The sequence below is a fragment of the Elaeis guineensis genome, chromosome 9 (genome assembly GCF_000442705.2).
Source record: "Elaeis guineensis isolate ETL-2024a chromosome 9, EG11, whole genome shotgun sequence".
Classification (NCBI taxonomy): domain Eukaryota; kingdom Viridiplantae; phylum Streptophyta; class Magnoliopsida; order Arecales; family Arecaceae; genus Elaeis; species Elaeis guineensis.
The window spans coordinates 92,199,782-92,211,637 of record NC_026001.2 but is presented as its reverse complement, the minus strand read 5'-3'; the positions used below and the strand labels follow the sequence as shown (position 1 = coordinate 92,211,637).

Genomic DNA, 11,856 nt, shown 5'->3' with positions numbered 1-11,856 from the left:
AATTTAAATAATTATTCTTCAACTTTAATTCAAGTAATTAAATCAAATATCTTACATCCAATAAAATTTTACTAAAAATAAAACAATAGATCTAAGTTCAATGAAGTTGACAACGCTAAATCTCGCTTCTAAAAGCTCTGTCCCAATATTTCTTCCCATGCTCGAAATTAATTATCTGAATCTGAAAAATAGAAAGAAAGGTAATGAGCTAGACATCCCAGTAAGTAACAAATATCTCAACTAGATAATTCAGATATTATATAATTTTTAAGAATAATGCTGCAAATAAACATAAGAGTATATTTCATGCTGATTTAATGCAGATTCAATATTTTCAAATATTCACATATAATATAATCATAAATCCGATTCGATTCAAAACACTCGTAACTCAACAGCCTTGACTATGACCAATGTTTAACCCCCATTGGCGGGGTCCACAGAATACCAGCGCACAACCCCCACTGGCAGGGTCCACTGAGTACCAACGTATAATCCCCATTGACGGGATCCACTGAAACATAGTTAGGCTGAGAGCATAAATCCGATCTGTATCAAAACACTTTGTATCATAATATATCATAATTTTTCACTGAACATGTGCATAAATCGACGTACCATAATATTTCAAAGCACTTTTCTTTCAAAACATAATTTCATAAATCATGCATAATTTTCAGAGAATAATTATTTATTTTTAGAATAAATATGGAATATCTCGAGAAGATGATTCATTACTTCCTTTTCACGGAGCACTGAATGAACAGATCGACTAACTTCTAGAAGATTCTTCCGTACCTATTATCCAAAATTATATTTTTACATTAATTTTAATTCAAAATTCAATCTAAACAAATCCTAAATCAAAACCTCACTTAAAATCAGACTCTTCCCTAAACTCGATCAAAATCATCAGATGAAGTCTTCCACTACGCTAATTTTAGAGGAATAACTTTAAAGAGAGAGAAATCCATCAAGAGAGAGAAACAATCTAGAGAGAGAAAATTATAGAGAGAGAAAGTCCAATTTCAGAGAGAAAAAGTCAGGGTTCAGACTGAAAGAAGAGAGAGAAGAGAGAGAAACTCTCTCTCTCTCATCTTTTTTTTATTATTATTTTTTATTATTTTTTATTTATTTATTTATTTATTTATATATATATATTTTTTTTTATTTTTATTTTTTTTTATTTTTCTTTTCTTTTCTTTTCTTTTTCTCTTTTTCTTCTTTTTCTTTCCTTTTCTTTTTCTCTTTTTCTTCTTTCTCTTTTCTTTTTCTTCTTTTTCTTTTCTTTTTTTCTTCTTCTTCTCTCGGCTCCTTCCAGGCCGAACAGGGGACGGCAGTCCCCTTTTTGTGCCGGGCCGTTCAGGCCACGGCCGCCGCGGCGGAGGCCGGCGACAGAGGGGGGCCACTCCCCCGGTCACGGAGAAGCATGGCCGGCGATCGATTGCGATCGCCGGCATCGGAAAATTCACGGAAAAAAGAGACCAAAACAGAGGTCCCTTTTTCCGACCGAAAATCGACGACTCTCGTCGCCGGCAGCCGCGCACAAGAGCACGGGAGGAAGGGGAAGGAAGAGGGGAAGAAGAGGAAGACTCACCTCGGCCTCCGGTGACCCCACCGGTGGGCAATCACGGCGAGAATCAAAACGGTGTCCGCGGCTCCGATCGGAAAAAACAGAGAGAAAGAGAGAGGAAGGGGGCCGATGTTGAGTTCCTAGGAAAAGAGGAGGTCTTCTTATAGAGGGCCCTAGGACTTCGAGAGGTCCTAGGACTCCTAATTTGCCCGGATCTCGCCGGAGAAGAAGACTCCTATCGGGAGTCTTCTTCCCGGTTTTTCCTCTATTTTTTTTTTTTTTAAATGGGCTTGGGTCTGGCTGGATTGGGCTTGGTTTGGGCTATAATATTCTTCACCCCTAAAAAAAAATTTCGTCCTCGAAATTTTTCATACCTGTCACCATTGTATTGGAAGCCTGTGCATTCTGTTGAGTAAGCGCATACATTCTTCCCTGGGTTTTAGAATTCTGTCCATCACCCTTATGTTGTCCTTCATAAGTTCTTTGGCCAACTTGATTTTCTATATTTAGCGGGCAGCTAGCAATTTTATGATCCATCTGACCACATTTGAAACAAGCACCTGTATTCCAATAGTAATCCTTGTCTGCATGATTTTTGCCATATCTGGAGCACGGCTCACCATCAATCTGTTGAGTCTTATTGTCTACTGCTCCCTTAGCTGATCTTTTGATGTTTTTATTATTCTGCCCTTGTGTATCATTTGATTTTGCTCTCTTTCTTTGCTTTCTTTCTCTTTCCATGCGTTCTTCATTGACTTCCCTTTCAATTATCAGTGCTTTGTTTACCACATCAGCATAAGTTGTCAATTCATATGGAACCACTTATTTTCGAATCTCAGTTCTCCGTCCCATCTCAAACTTGTGAACACGTTCTTGCTCACCATCCACTAATCTCGAAGCAAATTTTGCTAACTCTGTAAATTTTGCTTCATATTCAGTCACACTCATACCCTTTTGCTTCAAATAAATAAACTCTTGCTCTTTCTGGATCCTTATACTCCGAGGAAAATACTGATCATAGAATGCAATCCGAAATCTTTCCCAGGTAAGTATTTCGCCATCTTGTTCATGCTTGCGCTGTAGTCGCTGACACCAGTTGTATGCTTCTCCTTGTAGTAAATAAGCTGCATATCGAATCTTTTCTTCATCAAGATACTCTTGGACAGTGAAGGCCTTCTCCATCTCCATTATCCAGTTGTCAGCCTCCAAAGGTTCAGTAGTCTCCTTGAAAGCTGGAGGGGCAAGCTTTTTAAATTCTGAAATGTTGTTCCGTTGTACTGGTTGTTCTCCATATTGTGGTGGTGGATGCTGATGTTGTTGTGTATCTCGTTGTATCTGCTGTTGTTCAAGCGTTTGCTACTGTATTTGTTGTTGTGCTTGTACCATTCTGATTAGGGTCTGCATTAACTGAGCCATATCTGGTTCTTGACATGCTCTCGAAGTACTCCCATTAGAATCTACGACTCCCTCCTCCTGAGGGGTGCCACTGATTAGATGGGGAGTGCTACCATCCCGTGGTTGTGATGTCTCTCTTGCAATTCCTTGAGTAGTTCTTGTCATTCTACGGGGAGGCATGGTAACCTTGTAGTAGTAAAACCTTATTAGATTCATTTATTTATTTGTTAGGATAGATTTATTATGATGCTCATACTTTAACGTTCTAATTTTTCTAATGTTTACCCACCTACACTCATACTATGTCAAATTCTATGTGTCATAATTTATCCACTTATGCTCTGATACCATATTAATTATCATGCCCCCGACCCGAGATCGCGAGCAGGAGGTCGCGGCAACCGCCGCATACTTATGAAGAACTCTCTCCATAAGCATGCAAGGCATCTCATCACGATATCAATACATCACAGCGGAATAAATTCAAATAATTATTCTTCAACTTTAATTCAAGTAATTAAATCAAATATCTTACATCCAATAAAATTTTATTAAAAATAAAACAATAGATCTAAGTTCAATGAAATTGACAACGCTAAATCTCGCCTCTAAAAGCTCTGTCCCAATATTTCTTCCTACGCTCGAAATTAATTATCTGAATCTGAAAAATAGAAAGAAAGGTAATGAGCTAGACAGCCCAGTAAGTAACAAATATCTCAACTAGATAATTCAGATATTATATAATTTTCAAGAATAATGCTGCAAATAAACATAAGAGTATATTTCATGCTGATTTAATGTAGACCCAATATTTTCAAATATTCACATATAATATAATCATAAATCCGATTCGATTCAAAATACTCGTAACTCAACAGCCTTGACTATGACCAACGTTTAACCCCCATTGACGGGATCCACAGAATACCAACGCACAACCCCCACTGGCAGGGTCCACTGAGTACCAACGTATAATCCCCATTGACGGGGCCCACTGAAACATAGTTAGGCTGAGAGCATAAATCCGATTTGTATCAAAACACTTTGTATCATAATATATCATAATTTTTCACTGAACATGTGCATAAATCGACGTACCATAATATTTCAAAGTACTTTTCTTTCAAAACATAATTTCATAAATCATGCATAATTTTCAGAGAATAATTATTTATTTTCAGAATAAATATGGAATATCTCGAGAAGATGATTCATTACTTACTTTTCACGGAGCACTGAATGAACATATCGACTAACTTCTAGGAGATTCTTCCGTGCCTATTATCTAAAATTATATTTTTATATTAATTTTAATTTAAAATTCAATCTAAACAAATCCCAAATCAAAACCTCACTTAAAATCAGACTCTTCCCTAAACTCGATCAAAATCATCAGATGAAGCTTTCCACTACGCTAATCTTAGAGGAATAACTTTAAAGAGAGAGAAATCCATCAAGAGAGAGAAACAACCTAGAGAGAGAAAATTCTAGAGAGAGAAAGTCCAATTTCAGAGAGAGAAAGTCAGGGTTCAGACTGAAAGAAAAGAGAGAAGAGAGAGAAACTCTCTCTCTCATCATTTTTTTATTATTTTTTTATTTTTATTTATTTATTTATTTATTTATTTATATATATATATATTATTTTTTTTTCTTTTTCTTTTCTTTTCTTTTTCTCTTTTTCTTCTTTTTCTTCTTTTTCTTTCCTTTTCTTTTTCTCTTTTTCTTCTTTCTCTTTTTTTTTTTCTTTTTCTTTCCTTTTCTTTTTCTCTTTTTCTTCTTTCTCTTTTCTTTTTCTTCTTTTTTTTCTTTTCTTTTTTTCTTCTTCTTCTCTTTTCTTTTTTTCTTCTTCTTCTCTTTTCTTCTTCTTCTCTCGGCTCCTTCCGGGCCGAACAAGGGACGACAGTCCCCTCCTTGTGCCGGACCGTTCAGGCCACGACCGCCGCGGCGGAGGCCGGTGGCAGAGGGGGGCCACTCCCCCGATCACGGAGAAGCATGGAAAAAAGAGATCAAAACAGAGGTCCCTTTTTCCGACCGAAAATTCACGGGAAAAAGAGATCAAAACAGAGGTCCCTTTTTCCGACCGAAAATCGGCGACTCTCGTCGCCGGCAGCCGCGCACAAGAGCACGGGAGGAAGGGAAAAGAAGAGGGGAAGAAGAGAAAGACTCACCTCGGCCTCCGGTGACCCCACCGGCGGACAATCACGGCGAGAATCAAAACGGTGTCTGCGGCTCCGATCGGAAAAAACAGAGAGAAAGAGAGAGGAAGGGGGCCGATGTTGGGTTCCTAGGAAAAGAGGAGGTTTTCTTATAGAGGGCCCTAGGACTTCGAGAGGTCCTAGGACTCCTAATTTGCTCGGATCTCGCCGGAGAAGAAGACTCCTATCGGGAGTCTTCTTCCCGGTTTTTCCTCTGTATTTTTTTTTTTTTTTTTAAATGGGCTTGGGTCTGACTGGATTGGGCTTGGTTTGGGCTATAACAGAGGCACTTCTGTACGTGGGGCACCCCCGTTTCTCTATGTTTCAGCATAAATTCAGTAGTAAAAGAACTTGCATCCTTCAAAGAAGAGAGTAATGTGGTTTCTGGCCTTGGCCTCTAACTTACATTGCTTGTGCTGAAAATTAGTACATGTAATATAGTCTAGAGTGAAGTAGTACACAAATATCCTTGACTCCAGCTTTCATTGTTCCTCTTTTGCATGCATTATCACATCAATACCATCTGAATAAAGTCTTTCTGGTGATTGACAAGTCAATATAGAAACATTTCTTAACACAAACAAGGTATTATGTTAGTAGAGATGGGTGGCTTTTTTTCTGAAGCGTGCATGTTCCAAAGAGTCAACATTCAAAATAATTATGTTACCAGTGAATAAACATAGAAATGATAGCAAGAAATTCTTCTAGAAATTGCAGCATGAGCCCTATAATGTCATGACTTCACGTACTTTTTTTTTCCACTTCACTTTTCCTTCTGAGTAATACATTTTCTTAACTATGATGTTTACTTTTCTTTTCTTTTGGTACAAAACTATGATGTTTATTTGAAAGAATCGTTTATTCCTAGCTAATAGTCATTATAAACAGAGATCTTCACCACCTACTGCGCCCCCAGAAAAGCGTTTTGTTAGAGATGTACGTGGTTGTGCTCATTATATAATGCAATGATCCCAGAGATGTGTTCCATAAAGTACTCTATTAACCTTAATTTGTTGTTCTATCTTCCTACACTGCATCTCAACTATTGCCTATACCAGCAAAACTGTTAGGTTTAACTAATACACCAGAAAAAAAGTTCATATTAAATGTCAGTTTATCATCATCACTTGATCATATATTAAAGAAGGTAATTTTGTTTATAACACTACTCAAGAAATCCAATATAGGCCAGTAAATATGGACACATATATTGTTTACTGAATTCAATTGCTCTTTTACAACAACCAAATCAATTAGTCCATTGATTCAAAATTTGGAGCATACCAGCCCAAATCTTCCATGATTCTATTCATCCTTTCCTTCTGTCCTTTGGAGTCACCTAAAGCTGTTGTGAATGGGTATATGTATGTGACTTTTGCGGCCATAGATCTGTAGGCAACGACATCTCCTTTAACCAAAAATTCCATCACATCACGTCCAAATCCTCCGTCAACCTCGGCTTGCAAATAGTGGCCTGATAATTGCACAATCACGGTAAGTTTGTTTCATAATGTTTCACAAACAAAATCCATCGAGCTTTTAACATCATTATATACAAAGAAATGTTCACAAAAAAAAAAAAAGTGAAAGAAAGAAGATTCCCTGTAATTAAATTCAAAATCTAAAAAATGTAGTAGCTCCAGGAATGTGGAAGAAGATAGTCAGATAGAGGATATCATGCAATCAATATTATGGCGCAATCAATATCATAGTCATGTAATTTGTTATTCCTCAATTAAAAAATAAACTACATAAAGCTATTGCAAAATAACAATAAGAAATAACCAAACATGTAACTTTCCTTGGAGACCTGAGCATGTAACTTTCCTGAACCTTTTATACAAACACCATTATGGTAAGTTGCCGTGTCTCAAACTTCTTTATAAATCTATATATAAGCAAATAGAACCTGTTATTTGTTTCAACTTACTTGGGTCCAACTTTTACATGATTCATTCATTATAACAAACAATAAGATTTCATCCCAAAAAAAAAAAGAGTGTTGACCAGGCAAAGATGTTGAAACATAGATATAAAAATAAGGAAGAAGAACATAAATATGGGCAAAAATCATATTCAGTGCTGGTCCTCCAACATTGTAATAATCTATTTTATAAATGTGTGCCTAACACATGATCACTATAAACCCTTCGATGTAGCCATTACTATAATGCAAGATCAAATTCGAAACATGATCTTCTAACCAACATGAAATGTTTGTTTCACATCCTTAATTCAGGAACCATATAGACACCATTGGTGGTACAAAAAACCAATGAATTAGCCAGTAACTTCGAATATTTCATTCTCTTGTCATCTATGCAAAGTTAGTTTTACTGGTCTGCAAAGAGTTTCTATCACAGAAAAACAAGTAGCCATATCTCAATCTTCATTGGATCTTACGAAATTACCATTGGGAGTTTCCTCATCAACCTCGATCTTCACATTCTTCTGTGTTTTCAGGATCGCATCTCTCAATTTCTGTAGCACAACGGAGATGCAATATATCAAATTCTTTGAAATTTTCAGAACTCAGAGCACACAAAAGAACTCAAACTTCTTCACCTGAACAGCACTCTCCGAGGAATTCTCAGGAATCACCCATGGGAAAGCAAAAGATGATGACTGTGGATTCGTCGACACACAACCAGGATTTGTGGATGGACATGGCCTAATTTTCCTGCATTAAGACACCAACGTCTCACAGATATCTTCCCCCAAAAATTTTTAGAAAAAATGATTTTGGTGTGTGATAGTTTGGGAAAAAGCCAAAGCTCCTCAGAGAAAGAAGTAATTTTGGGGTTACCCATTCTCCAATCCAAGCTGCAAATTCTGAGATTGGGAGTAGGGAGTGGTGGAAGGGAATAGAGAAGACTGGGAACTGGTAGAAGGGATGGCTACACTGGCAATGGGTGAGCTTAGTGTGATAGCAAGGGTGAGGGGAGCCAGAGAAGAAAGAAGAAGCCTTTTGATGGTTGAATTCTGAGAAGTAGCCGTTGGAGTTTGATGCTGGGGGACACTGTTGGAGGAAAATGGAGAGCAGAGAATTCTAGTGATTGACATCACCATGTTATCTTTCCCCTCCCCCTTTCTCCTGACTTATCCACTACTTGATGACGATGCTGAAAACATAATCTGTGTCCATCATTTGGACCTGGGTCACGTGCACTCTCTATGTTGAAAGCCTTGTACTGCCCCCTCTCTCTCTCTCTCTCTCTAACTTGTATAAGTATATATTACTTACCCGAAGTGTAGCTATAGGTCACATTGGTGTCTCATGGATGGTGTAGAGAAAAATAGTATAGTTTGATCAAACATGAAGCACCAATAAAATAATCATTCCAGCAGGCAAGTTCCAGGGAAGTGCATATTGCCCACCTAAAAAGAGTGCAATAGATACTTAGATGTCAGGCAAAATATAGGTCTGAGGAGGGAACTGAATTTTTGCTACTGATCCATACCTACAATGCATGGCAGTCTTTCAGGTTTATGCATACATAATTTCAACTTCCAGGCAGAGGTAAATTGCACACTGCATATGTAATTTAGAAGAAAGGAATCCATGTCCGCCTTTCTAAGATTTAATATTGTTCGTTGGCAGAAGTATATTTGTTACAGGATAAAGTGTGCCTACGATGGAATTAACACTCTTGGATATGCCCGGTCTAAATATTAGCGGATTAGCCATCCTATGTAGAGGTGAAAGTAGATCAGATAATATTCATCCAGATCTATTTTTGTATTCCAATTTATTCGAATATGAATAGAAATTTGAGCATCTAATTAATATCTGTATCTATATTCATTAAAAAAAAATAGATAGATATGAATAGACAACTATTCAATCCATATCCGAATATTTGATTCCATTTGTGATCATTTTTATTTTTATATAGTACTCATAATTTTTTTAAAAAAATAAATAATTACATTAATATGCTATTAGCTTCATCTATCATCAACTTAATAATATTTTTCATTCTATAGTCATAAAATTTAATCATTTGACTTATATCTGTATTTATATTTATATTTTTGGTATCCAATTAGTATTTCTATCTACTTAAAATAAATATAGATATAAATTTTTACAACCGATTAATATCCGTATCCATATTTATATTCATTAAATAAAATAAATATAGATATGGATATGCTAGTGTTCGATCTGTTTTCAGCCTTTACCTCTATGGATCAATTTTCTTGTAAATATCAAGATCCTATCTAAAAAGAACTAGTCTTTTGGATGATGGGCTCAAGACCATATAAGCACCATAAGAATTCTCAACCTATCCGATATAAGATAATTATTCCTAATGCTGATAATATATCTTAATGAATAGCTAACCAAAAATTAGTAAACAATTTCTTCATAAAGTTATAAGAGTTATAATGAATTACATGTTAAAGAAGTTTGGATCAACCATTTCCCACTTCATTTGCTGTTGTAATTCATTTATTGGCGGGCAACAAGGACATAAGGAAAAAAAAAAAGGTTGGTATCTTGCATCTTTCCACTTCTCTCCTATTTGTAAAATAGGATTTTACATGCAAAAACACCTTAAATTTTTCAAAACAAATTACTAAATTCATATGATTCATTCATCACCTGTAGGTTTTTAGGAAGCTTCATATAATAGGCAATACCCACTTCAAACAAGTGGAGATAACCAAATGACTCACTATGCTTCTTGCTCTACTTTTTAACACACAAATCTGACATTAAACTTACATTGCTTCCCAATCCAAATAGGTCTTCAGGACAATTCAAACAATCAATATCAGATTTTCTTTTTGCCACTAGCAGATAAAGCTGGCAATGGGTTGGGTCAGGTCAGATATAGATCAAATTGGATCAAATATAGATCGGATCAAATGTGGATAGGATCAAAATTTTGTCAATTCGAATTTAACTTGTTTATTAAATAGGTTAAAAATTTATATATGAACCCAATATGTTTATTAAATAAAAAATTTGGCCGGATATAACCTATCTATTAAATAAGTCAAGTCGGATCAAACAAGTTAAATAGATTAAATAGGTTAAGCATATCAGATTAAACATATCAAACATAAGTTAAGCAGATTTTAAACAAGTTAAATGAATAGAGTTATGATCTAACCTAATTATTAAATTGGTCAAAACCAGCTAAATATGTTAAAGATCTAAATCTGAGCTCAACCCTTTTAATAAATAAGGCAAAACAGATTGATTTGTTTATGAACAAAATCTATTTATGTTAAATATAAACTTGCTTAAAATGGATCACAAATTGCGACCTTTACTAGCAGATATAGCTGAATTCATCTTGCAAACTCATAGGTACTGCAAAAGGCTTGCTATGATTGAAATCTGATCAAGGCAGCCAATAAAGGAAAATTAGTATTTTACATGGAACATATCATCTTGGGCAAATAATTTGATTGAGAGCAAATTTGGTACCACCAAAAGAACAAAGCAAAAGAAAAAAAAACATCCGATTTGGGTAAGAACAGGGCAGCGGTTTTATTGAGCAATTCTAAAGGAGGAAAACCGACTCAGATGGACCTCAATCGACCATCCCTGGAGAGGGCTTCTTCTCTAGAGGTACCCAACGGATCATATTCATCCATGAAGGGGGCAACATCATCATCTTCATAGAGTTCTCCCCAGAAGAATGGTTCAAAGGATGTGGGAGTGGGGAAATATTGCTCCCAAGTTCCCGATGCTTCTGATGGGAGATCGCATCTGATGGGAGATCTTAAAGGCTACTGAAGAAGAAATAGTAGCACTTGAAGCTAGATTCAAAGACATGGTTGTCTTCTCAGTAGAGGAGATCAAACATTCATCAAGCAATTGAAAAGCAACTCTTTTGGGTAAGTTCCTAAGAAAGCAATTTTTGGTAGATCTTATTCAACATGAAATGTGCAATCGATGGAATGCGAAGGGAGATCTTCATGTCTCTCTAGAGGGGCAATTGCTAGCCCTTGAAAGCTAGAGATCAAATTTTCGATTGAGAAGGGATGTAATCGGACATGTTAGGGTATGGGTTCGACTTTTTGATCTATAATTAGAACTTTGGGAGAAGGAGAAGAATATAAAGATAGTATCACTGGTAAAGACTCTATTATTCCTAGATGAATGGATGCTGACCTCAGTCTGAATGGGTTTTGCAAGGCTATGTGTGCTTATCGACACTAATAAATCCACTTATCCAGGAGCTAGGGTAAGGGCAGATGATATTGCCCTCTGACAGTAGTTCACTTCTAAAGTGTTAGGGTAGATCTCTCAATTGCGGAATACAGATCACCCTCCCAAAATCACAACAACGTCTGAAAAGCGGATGTTAATACCACACGAGAAAAAGAAGAAAGAACAACAAATAAATACAATAAAAATACGTTGATCGGCCTCAAGCCAACCTTCACGGGGCATGTAAGCTTCATTATGAGAGAAACAAAATCAAAGAATACAAGAGAAACTCATCACTCCACTATTGTACGAGAGTTTCTCAACAAGAAACTCTAAAATTCTCATAAAAGCTCTCTAAAACTTCTCAAGAAGTCCGTCTGCATGATCAGGATGTCACCAGCTACCAGATGCAATAAACGGCTCATCAATCGAAGTTATATAATCTTCAAAAATTTTAAAATAATATTTCACTAGGAGACCGAGTCCAATCAAATCCAAAATCAATTCTGACTATTCGATCA

At 36.2% G+C, this 11,856-nt stretch overlaps 1 protein-coding gene across 4 annotated transcripts; it reads right to left on the bottom strand.

Moving 5' to 3' along the window:
- Nucleotides 1-8,275, bottom strand: LOC105032689 (thylakoid lumenal 17.9 kDa protein, chloroplastic). Of its 4 annotated transcripts, none has more exons than XM_073243871.1 (5): nt 7,970-8,275; nt 7,729-7,843; nt 7,575-7,644; nt 6,448-6,637; nt 1-181 (listed from the first exon to the last, which is right to left on the bottom strand). In XM_073243871.1, coding segments are annotated over exons 1-5 (639 nt in total). In that variant the 5' UTR covers nt 8,233-8,275; the 3' UTR covers nt 1-180. The 4 variants fall into 4 exon arrangements, with proteins under 4 accessions (XP_073099972.1, XP_073099974.1, XP_073099973.1 ...); XM_073243873.1 differs by lacking the exon at nt 1-181 and adding an exon at nt 3,613-3,629; XM_073243872.1 differs by lacking the exon at nt 1-181 and adding an exon at nt 5,446-5,480.
- Between the last annotated feature and the right edge of the window lie 3,581 nt (nt 8,276-11,856).